We start from the raw sequence: 22,094 nt of genomic DNA on the forward strand, positions 1-22,094 counted from the left end.
TAAGTATCACACATCCAGGAGCCCTGGGCGGTCGCCCAAGTTGAATATATTATAATCTACTGCAACATCCCCCACCGGGGCCTAGCCCTTGAGGTGAGGCCTGGAGACAGCCGGGGCCCGCGGTACCGGAGTGGCTGGCGGTTGCGGCCTAAGCACGCTATTGTCACGGTGCTTGGTACGGGGGAACCGGAGGGCTGTCCTACAGCCTGGCAGGTCTCCAGCAGGGTGGTGTTGGCAAGAAAAGATGAGGGAGAGGCTGCTATAGCGGATCTCCCTGGGGCAACCCCTTAATGTCCCGAGGGTGAGTCTCTGGGTGATGGACAGGGTGCCGGTGATGAAGGCAGCCGTATTAGCAGGGACCAGACGGAGACAGAAGTTGAAGAAAACAACTTACAGTTCTTTATTTGAACCGCAGGAACCGCAGCAAACGTGCCTTTAACAGGTAGATGGAGTGCTGAGATGTGAATTGGAGGGAGCCTCAGGAGATAGTTCGCCAGCCTGGATGTAGAGGGCAGGCTGGGAGGCAGCTGTGTCCTGGTAGGAAGCTTCAGCTTGTCCTGTAGGGCTTCAGGTATCACCTTTAAAGGTAAGATGATACCCCTTTTCCTCACTACACTAACTCTAGTCTTATCTTCCACTTCAGGCAGGGGCTAGGCTCTTCCTGCACTGGTCTGGTGTGCTAGAGACTCTGAGCTGCTGCTCAGCTAACTACTCTCTGCTTGCGTCCTGCAGACCCAGAGGGCCTGACTAGGACCGGTCTCTTCTCCCTTCTGGGAGAGACTGCTCTCCTCTCTCTCCTGAGAGAGACTCCTCTCGGAGTGTTCTCTAGAACATTCCTGGCCAGGGGGTTTTATTACCTCCCTTTGGTCAGGTGGTGGCTGCTCCTCCAATTACCTCTCAGTTCACAGAGACAGGATGTAACACAGATCATTGGATACTGGACTTTTACATCATATACAGATTTAACTTCTGCCTTGCCAGGCAGGATTAACCACTGCAATTTCCCCTTTGTGATGTGGTGACATGTTATGGGGCTTATTCGCAAGCACTACCTCGCCATTGCATCGGCGAGGGTGTTGCATACCCCGGGGGCAATTGAAAGAGCCGCCCTCGGCTCGACTACAGTTGTTTTGGGGCACAGAGGGGGCTAAGGGCACTTCTGGGAAGTGCAGGCTATGTGAGGTGTAGGGACAAACCGCCCATGGTCCTGGAGACAGGCACCTGGGTTGGTGTCGGACTAAGACAAAACATGTAGCTGTATGACAGTTGGTCGCTGACGCCATTAAACCGAACTGTACAGTAGGAAAGGTGTGGTGTCATGTCCTGTAATCCACTCCTTGCACCAAGGCCTGTATATTTGTTTTATCAACACTTCTTCCCTGGCGGCAATTATATATGGTGTCTATCTGCATTGCATGAGCATATGCGACACGAGTACCTCCTGACTGACAACCTTACCCATGTATGAGTGGCATCCAGGTGCTATCTGTGTAACACCCCCGGTCCCCTTAAGACCCGCAGTTTACGGACTGCCCCCATGTGCAAACCTCAGTTTGAGGGATTAGGTAGCGGTCAGTGTTTTACAAAAATAGACGGTCCGACACAGCCACACTACAACCTGAAAAGCCTATGAAAGGGTTAATGCAGACTACTGGCAGATATGACAGTGTGCAACAAGTTAGCAAAATCACATTGGCTTAGCAGCCCAATGGGTACACATCTTATAACATAACGTTACAGATAGATAGGCTACTCAGAGTAGCACGGTAGCAAATGTCTCTTTCCCTGCAAAGAAAGACATAAAAAGTGCATGCAGAATGTCCATACCTAAAAAGGAAGGCATTAAGTGCAAAATAATAAGTCAATAGACATAGCAACTTTTCCCTGGTAGTATCTGGCAAAAGTCTCTCAGAAGGTCTCTAATGACAAAGTCCATCTTCTGGGTTCAGCCCTTGATGTGGGGAAAAGTGCACTGAGATGCAAAGGATCTCCTCTATGTGTAGAGGGACAGGGTCCTTTGAAGAAATCTCTGCTGTGGCAGAGGAAGGGTGCTATCATAGCACATGACAGTGTATAATCTCTTGACTGAGATAAATAAGGGTAAGAGTCTCAGGAAAGTCTCTGGCTCTTTAGGGAAAGGACAGAAATAAATATACATTTGTACAAAGTACCTGGAGAGGGCTACAGCCCTTCAGGGGTTAGTCTGATGCACCTTCGCTGGGTTCAGCAGGGACAGGATCCAAAGTCAGCGGGGAATCCTGTGCATCCTCAGCGGGAGTAGGTGCCGGCTGGGGACACCCGGTGGCAGTAGTGGGTACTGCAGGTGCAGCAACATCCTCCGGACCTTCAGGAGGAGGAGCGCTGTCGCCCGGGGTGTCGGCTGTTCCAGCCGGGGGCTCAACTGAGCCAGGGACCACGGAGGGGTCCAAGAAGAAATAAACAGAGCCCGGCGGCCGAGCCGCGGCTCCTTCCAGCTCCGGTTCTTCCGGGGCCGGGTCATCACCCCATTGGTAACCGGCAAGGGGAGATTTGGGCCTAGATGGAACCTCCCGACAAGGTTCGCTAGCCTGGATGTCTTCTCCCACAGAAGAGCCGCGGGACCTGACAATGCTCCCAGCAGGGGAGACGGTGGGGGTGGCGCCCTGGATCATGCCCGGCCCATGGATGGCAATGGGACCCGTACTCACGATTACCGTGGATGGGGCATTCACGTGGGTCACCGCCCGGGGACTCGCAGCCGAGGAAGAAGAGGTGTTCGGAGATTCCGGCCACTCGTCGTCCTCATACCAGTCATCGTGCGGGTAGTAGCGGTCCTCATCGGAGTCGGGGATCCGGATCACACCAGCCGCCCAAGGTCCTCGGGGCCCCTCTTGCAGGGGGAACTCAATGCACTCGCCTGGCTTCAGGTTGTGCTGGCTCTCCGGCAGATCAGGCCTCTTGACGGACCGGCGGGGTATAAATACTTCCCGTCCGGTGTAGTCCTGGGTGGCGAAGCCATAGCCCCGCTGCTTATCAAAGAACCGGACCATGCCGGTGGTGCGGTTCTTCTCCACCCAGGCTCCAGCTGTAGACCGGCCGGCCATGTAACGTTGGGCCTCCTTCTCGCGGTGTCGCTGCTCCGAGACAGCGTCCCGGAGTCGCTGGCGGGCGGCCTCACCTCGGCCACGTGGCTGCGGAGGTGTCGGTGCTGGGGCTCGTGGCTCCGGTGCAGGCTCGGATCTCCGTGTTGATCGGGCAGGTGCCGGAACAGGAGCGGGAGCAGCCGGAGGATCAGGAACCGTCACAGCAGGGCTGGTAGGCCGAACAGCAGGGATGGTAGGCCTCGGAGCAGGTGGCACAGCCGCAGTAGGCCCAGGCGTTGGCTCGGCAGGAGTCGGGGCCTCCCCACGTGGCGCCTCCACGTGGGCCTGCGGGACCGGGATGGTAACCGGGATAGGTATCAGGAACCGCCCGGGTGGGACCTGGTACTGCGTCACCGTTTGGTAACACGTTCTGGTGACGAAGGCCCGAGTCAATCCTCGGTGCAGCCGATGTCCAGCGGAAGGTCTCCGGACCGGCTGCGCAGAGACCACCACCATAGTCTCTAGGACTTCATAGAACTCAGGCCGCTCCACAGGAGGGAAGGGCGGAGGACCCCACATGATGTTGTCCTCACTGTCCAAAATCCACTCGAGTTCTGGCGCTTCTCTGAGGCGGGACAGGAAGTCCGCCTCTAGCCAGTGGGAGGAGTCCAAGTCCTTCCCGCCAAGAACTGTGGCGGGCTCTAATTTTTCCTGCGCCACAGGAGGCGGGGTTCGCGCCCTTCGCGCGTGGGTGGAGCTTGATGCGTCATCTGGGTTTCCCGCCAGTGAAGGTTTTGGCGGGCTTGAATTATTTGCTGCGCCACAGTTTCTGAGGTAAAAATCTTCAGGCGCGGCAGCGCCGGATGTAGCAGAGCTGGTACAGTTCTTGCCAGGATTAACCTCTGGAGTGCGGGAGCGGCGCTCGACAGCACGTGGCAGCAGTATAACACAGTTCATTCCAGAAACACACAAGTCCTTGGGCCTAAACCCGGATGGCAGCAGGGTTAGGCAGCACAGTCTTTTCAATAAAGGAAAGTCTTTAATGCCGTAATAAGGCACAGAAGTCTATATCCTGTTCGTGACGCCACTTGCAACATCCCCCACCGGGGCCTAGCCCTTGAGGTGAGGCCTGGAGTCAGCCGTTGCCCGCGGTACCGGAGTGGCTGGCGGTTGCGGCCTAAGCACGCTATTGTCACGGTGCTTGGTACGGGGGAACCGGAGGGCTGTCCTACAGCCTGGCAGGTCTCCAGCAGGGTGGTGTTGGCAAGAAATGATGAGGGAGAGGCGGCTATAGCGGATCTCCCTGGGGCAACCCCTTAATGTCCCGAGGGTGAGTCTCTGGGTGATGGACAGGGTGCCGGTGATGAAGGCAGCCGTATTAGCAGGGACCAGACGGAGACAGAAGTTGAAGAAAACAACTTACAGTTCTTTATTTGAACCGCAGGAACCGCAGCAAACGTGCCTTTAACAGGTAGATGGAGTGCTGAGATGTGAATTGGAGGGAGCCTCAGGAGATAGTTCGCCAGCCTGGATGTAGAGGGCAGGCTGGGAGGCAGCTGTGTCCTGGTAGGAAGCTTCAGCTTGTCCTGTAGGGCTTCAGGTATCACCTTTAAAGGTAAGATGATACCCCTTTTCCTCACTACACTAACTCTAGTCTTATCTTCCACTTCAGGCAGGGGCTAGGCTCTTCCTGCACTGGTCTGGTGTGCTAGAGACTCTGAGCTGCTGCTCAGCTAACTACTCTCTGCTTGCGTCCTGCAGACCCAGAGGGCCTGACTAGGACCGGTCTCTTCTCCCTTCTGGGAGAGACTGCTCTCCTCTCTCTCCTGAGAGAGACTCCTCTCGGAGTGTTCTCTAGAACATTCCTGGCCAGGGGGTTTTATTACCTCCCTTTGGTCAGGTGGTGGCTGCTCCTCCAATTACCTCTCAGTTCACAGAGACAGGATGTAACACAGATCATTGGATACTGGACTTTTACATCATATACAGATTTAACTTCTGCCTTGCCAGGCAGGATTAACCACTGCAATTTCCCCTTTGTGATGTGGTGACATGTTATGGGGCTTATTCGCAAGCACTACCTCGCCATTGCATCGGCGAGGGTGTTGCACTACTAATAGACTACTGTTGCCCCCTCCCAATCTTTTTTCGTTATCCTTGTATGACACTTGGGCTCGGTCACTCATCCACCGCATTGTTTGCACAGGGTGTACTGATATAACCGTCCATTCCCCCTGCAGCCATCTCCTCTCTGTAACAAAGAGTGAAGTATTCTCTCACTACAAATATTACAGGGTACAAGTGACAAGTATGAGATCTCCACATGTGGGATTACAGAAAAACACTTTTTTCATTGAAAATGTCAGGGCAGTGGAGTCTGTAAGCCAAACTCCCTGACTCCTTCTGACTCCTCGATTTCCCTAACTTTGACCCCCAACTCCAGCTCCACCAACATTGTCACCAACTCTAACTCCACAGTCCAGGTTTTCAGTTCCCAGTATTAGCTCTATGCTCTAGGAGTCTCCAGTAATATTATCTGCTATGGGGTCTCCAGTATTTGTCTACTCTGGGGGGTCTCCAGTGTTAGTAGTTTTATGTTCCAGGGTCTCCAGTACTTTTAGTCTGCCATGGGGTCTCCAGTATTAGTATTTGTCTGCTCTGGGGTATTCATTATTTTAAGTCTGCTCTGGGGGTCTTTAGTATTTTAAGCCTGTATAATTACTGCCTGCTCTGGGGGTCTGCACTATTATTGTCTGCTCATATTTGGATCCTGGGGTGGCATTTTGTGTTGTACTGTGGTTGTTGGTGCATCTAGGGTCCTGGATATTGATGCGGCCCAGTAAAGTTGAGCAGTATGACAGTATGGCTCTTGGGCCAATTCATGTTGCCCACCCCTGGCCTAAATCTTTAGATAAGGAATAAAACAGATAAAGTAAATGTCATTATTTTTCTAATTTATTATATGTTTGTGGTATTGAGTCGGTCCATTTTAGGTTGGGTTCATATTTTTATTGCTATACGCTGTAAGAACACATTGGGTGGATTCCCGATGTGTCCTTACAACCAGGCCCGTTTCTTCCACCGAGCAGGGTGGGTGACAGCCTCAGGTGCCACCCGATGGGGGAAACGGTGGGAAGGCAAGAAGGCAAAAAGAAAGCCCCCCATCTGCCAGTGTATGTCTATGGATATGCTAAGTATATACACACCAAGAGCTATCCTGACATACACACTGAACATATCCAAAGGACATGATATAAGTGTAGCCTTGTCTGTATAGCATCACTACAACCAGCTATACACTTGGTGTAGACCAGAGCTGCACACCCTCCTGCCCGGCAGTGGCAGCAAAAGTAACTAAGCGCTTCCATCAGTGATGGTTCTCATGGGAGCGGACTCCTGCTCCAGGTGCTGTCCTGCAATGGATCCAGATGCTGTAGTGTTCACTGGCATCAGGACCCAGATCCCAATGACGCACATGGATCAAAAGAGGATGGATGAGGGGTGAGTATTTTTTTTAGGCTGGTCTGGGGTCTGTAACATTAATTCATGTCTATTTAAGAGGTCTCCAGTATTACTTTTTCATCTGATCTGGAGTCACTATTATTATTAATAACTTTTTTCTGCATTAGGGGTCTGTATTATATATTTTCTGATTATTTTTTTTTCTTCTGCACTATAATTTTTTATTTTCTCCTATAGTATCTAATCTGAGATCTATACAGGGGCGTAACTACAGTGGTAGCAGCCATAGCAGCTGCTATGGGGCCCACAGTGTCAGGGGGCCCCGTCATCCAACCTAACACGTCCCCTGCACATTGTATAGCATAATATGTATATAACATATATGTGATTTATATATGCTGTGCGTGTGAATATGGCACTATGTGGGTGTATATGTGATGTTTATATGCTCTATATGTAAGAGTATATAAATGTGTGTGTGTGAGTAAACTGTATGTTTATGTATATAAATATATGTATATATGTGAGTGTAATATGCATATTTTAAAGTGGGAAGGGGGGCCCCATTCAGAAGTCTGCAATGGGGCCCTGTCTTTCCTAGTTACGCCACTGGATCTATATTATATTTACCTGCTCTTAAGTCTCTTCTTTCTGCTCTGGGGCCTCCATTATTATTGCCTGTGGTCTGCATTAAATGTCTGGTGTCACTATTATCATTAATTATTATTAATTGTCTTATCTGTTCTTCTCTGATCTGGATCTACAGTATTATATTTAGTCTGGTCTCTATTGGTTATTGTCTGACTCCAGTATTTTTATGTGTTCCTGGGGTGACATTTAGTGCTTTACTGTGGTAGCTATAATTCCTGGGAAAGTATTTTGTACTGTACTTTGGTAGTTGGTGCTTCTTAGTGGTGGTACACTACTACAGTCCTAGTTATGACATTGTGGCCCTTGGGCCAAAATAGATGCTCTCTGGGTTTAGACCTTCAAATTTGAGTCCCCTAGAGGTGATTACACATTGCATCCTCCCAAAATCTTTACATCTATTGTCATCTTAATGTAAACCCCTGATAAACGAAAGATTGACAGTCCACTGTGACCCCCAGAAGAACATAACAATGGGTTTCTGTGTTGTCTGTCTGAGAAGACCCCTGGTGACACAGGAACACATTTACTATAAACAGTGCAGTCTGTACTAGGTGCAGTTACCTGTGTAGAGTGCAGGGGGCGCCAGATTAGGGATTTTTGGCGCCCTTTCAGCGTGAATCTGGCACTTCCCTGACATAGTGCCCCACTTTATTTTTGGTGCATCTTCAACATGGGGCGTGCAACACAATGCTCTTGGACCTTGCATGTTGAATGTGGCGCACGGTCCAACTGAGCACCGGAACACCCCCCTCAGTGCGGGAATTTGTGTCACATGAAGAATAGTGCAACAATACTACAAAAGGGTCACGTGTGACACAAATGTGGTGCAGACGCTTCTTAAATACATGTGAAAGCAGTTTGCACTAGAAATAAAGTCCAAAGTCCAATAAAAAACTGGCGCAAGAACATTAAATGTGCCCCACAATGTGTGATATAGCAGAAGGCCATCTTAGTTAGGTTTGTTTCACACTGTCCTGTTTGATTTGTGAAATACGGACCACATGTTGTCCAAGACAGGACACTGTATAGAGACTACGACTCCCAGCATCCAGTCCTATATGTAGTCTCAGTCTCTCCTAATCAGTGATTGCTAAAATTCTGTGAATCCACTTATTAAAAAATGAAGATATAAGCCACATATATTTTGCAAACCAAAGGCAGCCTGTTCCTATAAGGACAATACTATAACATACAAATATCTGTGACTATAATGTAGGGACACAGGTGGCATTTCCTGCAGTACTTTATTACTCCACAGCAGTGCACATATATCGGAGCCGCCTCTCCCGTGCTGAGCACAGCTTCAGTGTCGCTGCAGTTACAGCGGTTTGGTTTCTGTGGACACTGATGATGCACAGGACAGATGGCACCGGGAGGCTGCGGCACAGGCGCCAATCTCTGCGCAAGGTGCGGGCAGGAGGAGGAGGAGGCAGCGCGCCCCCTGCTGGCCGGGGCCTGCTACTGACCAACTGTCTGCAGATCACACACTGTGACCGACAGTCTGCAGATCAACCCCCCCATCACTGACCGACAGTCTACTTCACAGACCCCCAATACTGAGCAACTGTCTGCAGCACATACCCCCATTACTAACCCACAGTCCGTGGTACATACCCCCATTACTAATCCACAGTCTGTGGTACATACCCCCATTACTAACCCACAGTCCGTGGTACATACCCCCATTACTAACCCACAGTCCGTGGTACATACCCCCATTACTAACCCACAGTCCGTGGTACATACCCCCATTACTAACCCACAGTCCGTGGTACATACCCTCATTACTAACTGACAATCTGCAGCACAACCCACCATCACTGAGAAACAGTCTGCAGATTACACACTGTGACCGACAGTCTGCAGCACATACACCCATTCCTAACCCCCAGTCTGTGGAACATACCCCCCTCCCCCACCGTTACTAACCGACAGTCTGGAGTAAAGACCCCCCATTACTGTCTGCAGCACATATCCCCTATCACTGACCAAATCTGAGGCACAGACCCCCCATTACTAGCAGACAGTCTGCAATACAGACCCCTTATTATTCACCAACATTTTACAGCACAGACTTTCACCTTTTACTGACCAAGGGGCCATCTAAGACCACAACCCTTACCCCCTCTGTATTACTTACCACAAATATGCAGCAGAGACCCCCCTATTACTGACCAACACTCTGCAGGATAGACCAGTCCCCCATTACTGACCAACAGGCTGCAGGACTATCCCCCTATTACTCACCAACAATTTGCAGCAGAAAGGAACCCCCTACTACAATATTACAATAGTGTTCAGCACAGACTTCCCCTTTATAACTGACAAAGTGCCTGCATTTAACCCACCATTACTTACCATAAATCTGCATCAACGATGCCCAATCCCCCTAGTATGCAGAAGAGACCCCCATCACTAAAAACTTGTAATACAGCCTCTTATGAGTCTGCAAAACAGACCCCCCCCCCATCTATTGCTGACCAACAGTCTGCAGCACAAGACCCCCCATTACTAACCATCACTCTGGAGCTAAGATGCCCCCCATTACTGACCTCAAAACTATAACTAACAGCAGAGACCCCACATTACTGACCTCTGTAGAACTGACCAGCATTCTCCAGCACAGATTCTCTCTTTTACAAGCCAAGACTTTTCACCCCTCTAATAGCAGTATCCAGCAGAGACACCCCATTACTGACCTCAGTCTGTAGCATGGACCCCCCTCTATTGCTGAAGCACAGTTTGCAGCACAGATTCTCTCTTTTACTAACCAAAACTCGACATAGAACCATCTCAGAAACGGACCAACATTATACAAGAGATACCCCCATCTCCGTTACTTTCTACATGAACCATTTTCTATTGTTGTTAGATTATGATTAGAGATGAGCGAGCACTAAAATGCTCGAGTGCTCGTTACTCGAGTCGAACTTTTCCTGATGCTCGAGTGCTCGTATCGAATAACGAACCCCATTGAAGTCAATGGGAGACTCGAGCATTTTTCACTGAAAGAACACTTTGAAAGAACACAGTGAAGAACAGATTGCAGATGTTCCGTACATCTGCTAACTTATTGGAAGACATGCGCGCCGAACGGTGTTCTTCACAATAGTATGTGAAGAAAATTATGTGTGAAGAACACATTGCAGATGTTTCCGTACATCTGATAACTAATCCGAAGACACGAGTGCAGAACGGTGTTCTTCACAATAGTATATGAAGAACTATATGTGTGAAGAACACATTGCAGATGTTTCCATACATCTGCAATGTGTTCTTCACACATTGTTCTTCACATACTACTCTGAAGAACACCGTTCGGCACGCGTGTCTTCTGATAAGTTAACAGATATACGGAAACATCTGCAATGTGTTCTTCACTGTGTTCTTCACTGTGTTCTTCACTTAAATGATCCTGTGTTTACTGTTTTCACTGTGTTTCCTTAAGTGAAAGCTCGTTATCGAGCAGGGAAAATACTCGTTCGAGCAACGACCTGTTTCGAGTACGCTAATACTCGAACGAGCATCAAGCTCGGACGAGTATACTCGCTCATCTCTAATAATGATGACTGTGCTACATACATCTAGCTTCCTGAAAATTGTTATAATGTGTTTTATGAGATTAATTAACAAAATAAAGCAATATAAGCAGATATGGTTTGCCAGATCTTTTCTTCTCTCTACCAGTGGGAAGGAGAGGTTGTTGAGGGGGAGGGGGTTGAGGGTATGAGAAAATAAATGTTTAATATGTATGATATTTTGTCTGTGAAAAATAGATAAATAATAGATAATAAATAGAATATTTACAGTAAAATGTCAACTATTTTTTTTACTGCTGTTTGTACTTAAAATTATGTATATTAAAGTATGTGTTTTATGTAAATCCTTTCATCTATCATCTGTTTTCAATGATAGAATTATAGAATTATTTGTCCATTTACAAAAGTGACATTTGTAACATTTTCTCTAGGTAATTACTCTTCTCATCTGTAGCTGTAATTTGTTATAATGAATCAAGTGATTATTGTCGCTACAAATGTTGCTTTCTATATAACATATCATCACTTGCCTATTTTGCTGAGAGGATTGGATCAGAGGTAAGATTACCTCATATAATCAGGGATGTAACTAGTAACCTTGGATTCCTATGGCTTCATTTGGACTGGACCCCTCAACATTATGACAAATGTTAACAGCCTCTCCATTTTATTAATGTACTGGACTGATGTCATAGCACAGGGGTAGCATGGCCCTTGGCCATAAGTGAATTCGTTCTGACAAAATCACTCTCTGGCAGGAGTGGGCTAAACTGCTGAACTGAGCTAAACTACCTATCTATCTATCTCATATCTATCTATCTATTTAATCTATCTAATCTATGAAAAGTCCAAATCAGCACCTTGGGAAAAAGGCTCCTCAGAAGGAGGGGTGCAGTGCCCCCATAAGTCCGCCAAAAGACCCCCAGCAATAAACAGTAGATTGCAGGCAGCACTATCTATCATCTATCTATCTATCTATCTATCTATCTATCTATCCATCTATCTTTCTCCTCTATATACTTTCTCATATCTATATATTATTTATCTAATATAAATCTCATATCCACAAATTTATCTTGTATATATCTAATATCGATCTCTCCCATCTATCTATCATCTCTTCTATATACTATATATCTCATGTTTATCTCCTATATACTGTATATCTATTTAAGGGGTGTAACTAGGAGAAGCAGGGCCCCATAGCAGACTTCAGAATGGACTTCCCCCTTCCCGTTTAAAAAAAAAACACATTACACTTATAAAAATATATAAATATATATATACAATTTATATATATATATATATATATATATATATATATATATATATATATATTACACACAGATCCCAGATACACATATACACCAAATATACAGTACTCCCCATATATGTTATACACATATTATGCTTTACAGTGTGCAGCATAATATGTATATATGGTGCACTTCCTCAATTATTTAGTGTCAGGTCGGGTGATGGGCCCCCCTGACACTGTGGGCCCCATAGCGGCTGATATAGCTGCTACCGCTGTAGTTACGCCACTGTCTATTTATCTAATAATCTATCATCTTCTCTATATACTATCTATCTCATGTTATCTATCCATCTCCAATCCATCAATTTATCTATTATCGATCTTATCTATAGTATATCTATCTCATATGTATCTCCTATATACTGTATACTATCTATCTATCTATCTATCTATCTATCTATCTATCTATCTATCTATCTCTTATATCTATCTATAAAATCCTCCTAAGCTGTCGCTCCTCTGCAGACACATTTCTCCAGTTCCCTGCATGTGGCTGCTCGGTGTCTGCTTCCCTCTCCTTGTTGCCCACTTTCCCGGTCCTTGATGTAACTTTGCAGCCATCAGGCTGACACAATGCCGCACACAGCAGGGGGCGCAGACGTGTGAAGTGCTGCAGCAGCTGAGCCGGGTGTCCTTTGGCGCTCTACCTGGAGTAATGACCCGGGTGGCCGCAGCCCGGGGCTGGTGACACTGGTGTAATCCCTGTAATTACATGTCGCGGGTCCCTATTGTCTCGGGTGATTATCTCCACTCCCCACTTTCCCTGGTGTAACCGCTGTGTGTAGCCCGGGCTGTGGCGGGCTCCGCTGCTAGGGACGCCTCTCCCTGGTAACCAGAGGGGGGTCCCGGCTCCTGTGATTGGCGCAGGCTGCAGATTGTCGCAAGACTTCACTTATAAACTTTACTCTCACTTCTGCCTTACAAAGCCCATAACCGGAACCATGCAGAACAGAAGGAAAGCCTTTGATAAACTCTGCCCTAACAGGATAGCCGACATTACTAATAGAGTCAGTAGGAAGCCAGAAAAGTCAGAGAGAAAGGTAAGTTCCCCTCTATAGATTACCATGCAAATGCACAGTGATAAGATCTCTGAGGATGGATATCTCTCTGTAATCTCCAGCAGGTGTCCAGGAGGATATTTGGGCAGCCCACTGGCCCTGTGACCATCTATGTGGACCAGTCTCCAAGCACAGTAGATGCAGGTAGGTACTTATCATGGCCAGTAGGTATGTATATATATATGCACCTGTTGCTGTAGTTGAACTTGAGATGAAAGCTCCTGCATTGACTTGTTCCTGTGTTGTTTGCCCTACAGCTCTGTCTGCAATTGATTGGCAGGACTTGGCTGACTGTGACAGTGTCATACAGCAGGACACCGCTAGGGGCAGTCTTACCCAGCAGGTAAGTGAGCACAAGACTTCAAAGTCTGCCCCACTTTGATGTCTTAACTGTTCACCAGGGGGGACACAGACAGTGCTAATGGAGGTGGTAATACACACTTAAACAATTAACCCCTCTGATAACCTTTAAAACTGCACAACAGTAATTCAAGCCTGAATGAGAGTTGTTTGATCACAGTGATTATCACCATGGCTAAGCTATCACCTCAATCAGCGATGATCATTGTTGGGGGGAGGGCAGATTTTTTTTTTATGGGTACATAAGAGTACCCATAGTGAACCTGTCACCCTGAGGATCCCTTTAAATAATGCAAGATGGTGACTGATATGGCGCCTACAGACACCCACCAGCGATATGTTTAATTAATGAATTATATGGACACAACCTCATACAGATCAATAAAACTGATTTTCAATTGCACAGATTTCTATCTAAAGCCGGATCTTTGTGCAGCCCGAGGTATTCTGTATTCTATTGTGCTGAATACCGTTACTACAGAAACTATCCGGCATTGTACAGGCAACCGATATTATACCTGCTGTCTACTTCATTAACCACCGAGATGCTGGAAACAATTTACTACAACTGAAATTAAAAATGTATTTTACTATCTATGTATCTATATATCTATGTATCTATGTATCTATCTATCTATCTATCTATCTATCTATCTATCTATCTATCTCATATCTATCTATCTATCTATCTATCTATCTATCTATCTATCTATCTATCGCTCTCTATCTTTCCAATGTGAGTGCTGATTATAACAAGACCAGTTGGCAGTGGTTCTTACATTTCTGTTCATTATTTGCAGTTTTCTTATTATTACTGATGATTTGCGCCTCCCTAGAAGTGATATTGTGCTCTATATATAGACGTTGGCAGCGTGACACGTTGCATAATGACTGGCACTTGTAGTGTATTTGGAGGAGGATTATTACCAGAATTCAGTTATGTGTAAAAGTTTCTGCCAAGTGAGTAACAAGGTAGAGAGCAGGGACTCTGAGGAGGGTATGACGAATCCTCTCTATGTTACAGAATTGCTCCATGATAGATCCCAGGGATTAGTAAAAAGTCTCCTTGTTTCAAGGTATAGTGGAAATGCCTTAAAGAGGAGATGTGGAGGTGATGATGGAAGTTGAATGTCTTTCTATTAGCCCAAGTGTCACTTAACTATCTGTTGCTCTTCTTAGGTAATTTGGCTACTATAGTTTCTCCATAAAAAGTTGTGATAGAGTTTGAGTATCAGGCCAATGATGTAAGGGGGCACATGTGGCTGAACACCTATGTAGAGGACCACAAGTGGCTAAGTGGAAGACCACAAATTGCAGCCCACTACTGTAAAAGGACTTGTAGACATGACTAAGGTCACGTGAGATGCAAGAAATGTGTTGGGGCTTTGAGCGTTATTTGTCCGACACTAATGTGATCACTTGGATTGGCTTTTACATCAATCTGCTGGATCATGTCTAGAAGTTCTTCAAAGCTTGTAGACCCCTTGTAGAGATGTAAGCTGAAAGACTGGTAATAGAAAGGGCCACAACTTCCCTAATAGGTCACAACTTGTTAAGACCTATAAGGTGCAGACCACTAATATAAAGTAATAAATACAGGCAGTCCCCGGGTTACATGCAAGATAGGTTCTGTAGGTTTGTTCTTAAGTTGAATTTGTATGTAAGTCGGAACTGTATACTTTATAATTCTAAGTCCAGACAAATTTTTTGGTCTCTGTGACACTTGGATTTTAAAAATGTTGGATTGTCATAGGAACCAGGATTAGCAATAAAGATTAATTGCAGACACGTCTGATAACTGTTATAGCTGTTTAATATAGCCTAGGGCTAAAATACAGTAAATTGTAACTAGGGGTCGTCTGTAAGTCAGGTGTTCTTAAGTAGGGAACCGCCTGTAATAAGTAAGTACATAAATGCATTACATAGTTCACAGAAGGTGCCATAGAACTGCAAGTCCCAGAATGCTCAGGCCACAAGGCTACATTCTACATTAAACTCATTCACACTAATTGGGACAACTCCTAGGAAAAGTGTAAGTGTAACAGAACCGCAAGTCCCAGCAAACCGCCCCATGCACTTTTTCCTATTAAAGGGATATTGGCCCTGTCCATAGGTGTGTAGTGTACACAGGTAATCCAGCAACAAAACCTGCACTGAATAGTCATTTAATCTGCTGTGAAGAGCATTGTAGTGTATGTGATCAGTGCATTGCTAGGGAGGCGCCCTGCTTTGGCATTGTGTGGATGCTAAGCCTCCCCAGGCAGTTTATTTGCCCGGTGCCCTGAGGTGAGGCTCTGCACACTGAAGCAAGCAGCCCCGGGTTAATCTGTCACTGAAGGGCATTCCGGAATGCTGGACGCTGAAGGGACAGAGATTGGACGGTCATGAACCAATCAGAAGCCAGCATAAGGTGTATAGGCACAGAGTAGACTGACAGGTTCACGATAACTGACTTGTCCTCCCTCCTGTACACCTGCTCCTGGCATCAGTGGACATTACACCACAGTCTGCTCCATCTCCTCTTTCCCGTCATTTCCCCTTCCATTGGTGGACACAGTCACAATGTTGGATATGGCAGTGCAGACAGGTCACTTTAATTTTCCAACCTATGGATATGAATACCAGGTTTGTGCCTGTTTTTTTGTTTTTTTGCAGGGGCACCTGTTCTGCACCTGTATATCTGCGCTCGCTTACACCTGTCTGCATTATTGTGTTTTAGGGACACTGCTTGCAGAGCGAATCTGAGTTTGATCTGCAGGAATTCAGAGATGCTGTGGACAGTTTTATTGATGGTAAGTGATTGCACATTTTATTTGCGCTATTGCTACCAAGTGGCTCCAGGTTGTGAATAAGAACAAGTCAGAATCTAAATGGAGTATTTATGATCCCTCTAGATTATTGGGGTTCTAGTATTTTACCATATTTACACTGGGATTTATTTGATTGTTTTGCAGAGCGATGTGGAATAGATATGATTTTTATCTCATAAATATACCAATACTCATATGTAATATTTTGGCTACATTTTTTGTTACTAAAAGTACTGACGTATCTGAGAATTACCTAAAATTGTATTACTTTAATTGCATAATGCATGAGAAGCAGATTGAATGGCCTATAGTCCTCCCTTCATACACTTATCCCCTTTTGGTGGTGTTTAAAAATATTATACTGCATTAGAAGAACTTTTTTTTTTTTTTTAAACAATATTGTAAAATATGAAAGGGTTTTGTCTGGTATTGCAGCTAAATTCTATAGAAGTCAATGTAACAGAGCTGCAATACCATCAACAACCTGTGGGCAGGTGGGGCACTGTATTTCTAAATGAGAACCCAAATTTTTCTAATCCTGGTGGATTCATTGCACAGTATTAATTTCAGTAGTGGCATCCTAACAAATGGCTGATTGTAAAAATATGTTTTTCTCTGTATAGATTTTATATTGTTTGTAAATTATGTATATATTCTTTTTTATCTGCATATTTTAAACTAATGCCCAACTCTTTTTGCAGGGCAAACCTCGCACATGCAGACAGGAATGGGCTCAGGAAACTTTCTTCTGCTACCCTCGGATGTACCAGCATTTGAACCTTGCATGGTCCCCCACATCCATCCACCGCAACCCCAACTTACACCCATTAATGTGCAGCCTATACCCAGCACGGAGCAATTCTGGAGGGATATGGCTGATCACAACCAGAAGGCACTGGGAGATGCTTTGGTGGAGAACAATCAGGTATGTGTGATCAAGTAATAATCTATTGCTTAGGAATCTGATGTTCAAGCATTTCACAATTTTTATACAGTATATACATATATATTTTTTTCTATTTCAGCTGCATGTGACCCTGAATGAAAAGCAGGAGGAGATCGCCTGCCTTAAAGAGAAAAACGTTCAGCTAAAAGAACTTGCAAATCAGGCAAAGCATTTGGCATCTGTACTTGATGTAAGTGGAAGCTGTAATATCTTGTCATGTCCACAGGGGGCGCATGTGTGTGGCGGACAGATTTCATATAGACCAATCACAGTGCCAGGGACAGGACTTTGTGCATCATAGTGATATATAGCGCAACATATATCACATCATGATGCACTGAGGTCCATACCCGTCACTGTGGTTGGTTGGTGCAATACGTTTTTCATGAACCGACCCTCATCCTTTGCCACCGTTCTTAAAGGGAACCTGTCATCAGCCATTAGCCTAATAAACCACTACCAGAATATTCTTAAGCACCGTAAAGCCATCTAGTTTTGTGTTTCTTTCATGATCCAGTGCGGTGACATCACCCAGAAATCAACTTTGAAGTGAGTTGTAAATTGGTTGTATAAAGTCAAGGAGGAGGAGCGTTCAGCACAGAAGTCAAGATGGGGAGCTCTGAATGCCTCCTCCTCTGTCATAGAGATCTGGAGATCATAGAGATCTGGTTAGTGATGTCTCAGTAAAGGGGCTTTCTGATGAAGAGAGAGCTTGACTTCAGTGTTAAACTCTCCGCCTCCATGACTTTATACAACCACTTTACATCTCACTTCAAAGTAGATTTTCCGGATAATACCACCACACTGGGTCATGAAAGAAACATAATCTGGAAGGTGTTCAGCTGCTTTACAACATGTGGTAGTGGTTTATTAGGTCCATTTCTGCTGACAGGTTCCCTTTAAAGGGGTTGTTCTCTTTCAGCAAATAATTGATATGGTTTGTGTAATCAAAAGTTATACAATTTTCCAGTTTACTTTATATATCGATTCCTCACTGTTTTCTATATCTCTGCTTGCTGTCTATCTATAGAAATCTCCTATGTTTAATTCCAATGGATATAAATCTGTCCACAGTCATGTGATGGACACGTCGGTGCTATTTCACAGAAAGAAATCAGAGCTGTGTGATAGTAAGGGCTACTATAAGTGTCCACCATATTACTGTGGACAGATATCCATCCACTCGAAGTAAACATAGAAGCTTTCTATAGCAGGACAGCAAGCAGAGATCTATAAAGTACACAGCTTGCTCTAACCTCAACTTCTTCTAGCACCCAGTTTACACAGAAGAAAAACAGCACATGCTCTGATGGCTTCTATATTTTGCATATTTTTTGCAGTTTTTTTTGCTGTGTGAACTGGGTGCTAGAAGAATTTGAACTTAGTCCAAGTTGTGTACTTTTGGAAATATTTTGAGAGAAGATTGGGACTTTCTCTAGTATTTGGTTGGAGGCTCCTTCATGATAGACCGGCTGACTCTCCTTCCCTACTTATATCAATATCAATCTAGAAAACTGTTAGCAATTAATACGGGAGGTATATTGAAAAATTGTATAACTTTTTCTTACACAATCCATATTAATGATTTGAAAGTGGACAACCCCTTTAATTGCAAAGCTTATATCTGCAACTATAGTAATTGTCATCAAGCCGTGAAGTTAGCGGTGGCCCAAGTCTTATCTTATAATCATATACGTCTTATAAGTAGCAATGCAAATGTTAGGTTTCTTTATACTAAAATTGTCGCACTTCTTCCTACAGAAGTTGATGAGACATCGATCCGCGGATGACACCAGGCTTTCTTCAGATGGTTTACTGAGTCGGCCTCCAGTAAAGAGAAGCTTAGAGGAATTCTATCCACAGACCACCGAACAGGAATGTAATCAGGTGGATGAGATACTGATGGAAATTTCCAAGAAGTGCAACGCCGCTCTCATGGGGAGTGACCATAGTGAAGCCAAGCGTCCTAAACTGTATTCTGAGGACACCATAGACAACAAAGAGGAGGTCACCCCTGGTATCAAAATGTGCGGAGCCTTTCAAGGACTGAAGACCTCCACAGGTCACACCTCATTGAACTTGTGCAATACTGAATTAGAAGGAGACGTAACCTTCAGGACCTCCATCAAAGACCACTGCACCATTCGGACTCTTGCCTTCCCCCAGGGGAATGCCTTTACAATTAGGACCAACGAAGGAGGTTATAAGTTTCGATGGGTCCCCAACTGAACCTGCCAGCAATCAGCTAACTACACTTCCTAATATACTATTCCTATATACTGCTGGTCATAGTGACTGCCACCAGGGGGCGAGCAACACTAGCAATAAGCCTGGACTACTACGTGTTGTATGTTCCAGGCTCCTGGCGTATGAAATGCACCTAATGCAATCTATTAGTTGCTGCATTGTGCCAATATTCTCCTACCGAAATATTTCTTTTATGGGAGAATAGAAGTTTTTGTTATATGGTGTTTTACTGCATACAACATGCAGATGAAGGACTAAGGTCTCCATGTGTTTCTGTCCAGGCTCTGTGTACATGGTCCTTCCATGTGAATGAGACTAAGATATGCATGTGATCTTACTATGTGCCATTTTCATCACTTGTGCCTTACAAAATGAAACTGCACTGCTTAAATAGTAGCGTAACTTGAAGCCGACGTCCCCCCAATTATAATGTATGGTTTATAGTACTAGTCTTCTCTTATTGGAATGGTACACCATATGGGCCCCCTTGGGCCCGGTTGCTTCCACACCCTCTATGCACGCTCTTGCGCGTAAATGTTTTCATCTATCTAGTGACACAATGATCTACCAGGACATATGAAGAAACTGATCTGAACCAGTATTAAATTCAATCTGTAGAATGATTTGTAAATGCCCCCAAAGGAGAATACAAGTTCATGAACTTGCACATACTCCATTTACAGCCAATAGATTGGTGGGAACTCAAGCAACTAGATATTGTGTGTAAAGTTGTTATGAAGGAATAACTCTCAACCATATCTAGGGGAGCCGTTCATTTTACTGCCCCTACATGTCAATACCCTGTTTTTGCAAACTGTCTTTTTGTTGCCCCCACTCCATTTGCAGTAAAATGTGTCCATTAGTCTCCTTTGCAGCTTCACTGTTGGTATTTAGAAGGAAGTATATGAGTAGGCTCAAATAATTAAAGGACATCTACCACCAGGATGAAGGATTGTAAACCAAGCACACTGACATACTGGTGTGTGCCCCTCTGGCACAATCAAGTCTTTTTTAATCTTCTTTAACCATATGCCATGGTTTTTACAAAAAAAGGCTTTTTAAATAATGCAAATGAGGTGTCAATGGAGCCTGGAGCCCCTCAGAGTCATTTGCATAAATGTTGAAGGCTTTTTTTTTCTTAAAAACCAGGGCATAAGAAAAATGGATCCTGCCAGAGGGGGCACACACCAGCATGTCAGTGTGCTTGGTTTACAATCCTTCATCCTGGTGCTAGATGTCCTTTAAGGACTAATGAATAAAACATTACTAAAAGTATCAGTTCCCCATTGCAAAGAATCCCTACTACCTGTAAATTGCAGATGCTCTAATATACCTCTCACAGGGATCCAGATTTATTGCACTGATTCCAATTCCAAGAAATATTTATACACTTATGTAAAAAAATACTGTATTGGAAGAATAAGTAAAACTGCTGCTGTGTCCTCATTGAAGTGATTGTACTGGCAGAGAGATTAACTTATATCATGTACATACGTTACTATCCATGTTAGCACCAAATGTAAATGTAACTTAAAGCTGACAATATTGTTTACAGGTTTTTGACTTCACATTGAAATGTTTTTATTTTTTATGGTTTTTTTGTAAGTAAAAGTATTTATATATATCATTGTGTGTGTCTATTGTGTAACTATCAATATACACTCTCGTGGATGTGATGACCCATCCTAAGGAAAGCTTATCAATATTGAAATTGTGCAGGTTCCTCTATAGCAGCCCAGGCTCAGGGGGGGCTTTGAAAATACAACAGCAGACGTGTTTTTCGGGGTGCAAACTATACATCTTAAACGCCTCAGTTTTTGCACCTCTATGATTATGGAATTTTTTAAAGAAGTTTAAATAAAAGTTATGTATTTTATTAGCCACTGTACCAGAATTATTCCATATCGTTTGGCTACGTGAATATCCCTGAAGTTCCTTTTTCTGGATACAAGCAGGAATATGGACATTTGTTTGCCACATGGATTGTGTATTATTCTATAATTGAATCTACAACATTCATGGTGTTCTGTGGTATCGGGTGCCAAGACCTTAGCAGCAGATCTATTAAAAGGGGTTTTCACCACAAACAAAAGTTAGGCCCCTTTCACGGGATAGCGCTCGGCATTTTCTGTCAGCTCCATAGAAATTAATGGAGCAGAACGGTCATGTGCGGCCGTCTGCTCCATTAGTCTGACGGACCCCTCATTTTCGCTTTCTGTGGGGGTCTCAGCACTGAGACTCCCACTGATGAGCAAGTTAGGCCCTATCCTGTGGATAGATCCTAACTTTAGTTTGTAGGAAAACACATTTAAGTATTCCGAAATTATCCAGTTTTACCCAAACCTACTTCTCTTATTTACAAATGTAATCTAACAATTTAACTCATCTTGGTTCAGCAGATTTTACAAGAACATGCTTGTGGCTTCCATTTTTCCCACTATCTACTTCACTTATTCCATCTGTCTTCTGGGTCCTTTACTCATTTTTCTACCAGGGAGCTGATGTAAAAAAAACTAAATATACCTCCAGTTTCTGAACTGGGTTCTTTGGGCTCACCATATAAAATTGTTCTGAGCCCACCCTTTCTTTTGCTTTTGAAAATAGACCCTACTAGCCTCCAAATCAGATTGTCTTCTGCTGT

The 22,094-nt window shown here is 44.8% G+C and overlaps 1 protein-coding gene across 3 annotated transcripts; it reads left to right on the forward strand.

The window, feature by feature from the left end:
• Positions 1-12,641: 12,641 nt before the first annotated feature.
• Positions 12,642-21,233, forward strand: MCIDAS (multiciliate differentiation and DNA synthesis associated cell cycle protein). 3 transcript variants are annotated; one of them, XM_072113843.1, is made up of 7 exons: positions 12,642-13,072; positions 13,156-13,234; positions 13,348-13,433; positions 16,170-16,242; positions 16,962-17,185; positions 17,286-17,396; positions 18,968-21,233. In XM_072113843.1, exons 1-7 carry the CDS (start codon positions 12,974-12,976, stop codon positions 19,433-19,435), a joined length of 1,140 nt encoding a protein of 379 aa, XP_071969944.1. In that variant the 5' UTR covers positions 12,642-12,973; the 3' UTR covers positions 19,436-21,233. The 3 variants fall into 3 exon arrangements, with proteins under 3 accessions (XP_071969944.1, XP_071969936.1, XP_071969952.1); XM_072113835.1 differs by having other exon boundaries at positions 12,643-13,072; positions 13,153-13,234; XM_072113851.1 differs by lacking the exons at positions 12,642-13,072; positions 13,156-13,234; positions 13,348-13,433 and adding an exon at positions 15,464-16,075.
• Positions 21,234-22,094: the final 861 nt, after the last annotated feature.

The sequence above is a fragment of the Engystomops pustulosus genome, chromosome 1 (assembly GCF_040894005.1).
Source record: "Engystomops pustulosus chromosome 1, aEngPut4.maternal, whole genome shotgun sequence".
Taxonomy (NCBI): domain Eukaryota; kingdom Metazoa; phylum Chordata; class Amphibia; order Anura; family Leptodactylidae; genus Engystomops; species Engystomops pustulosus.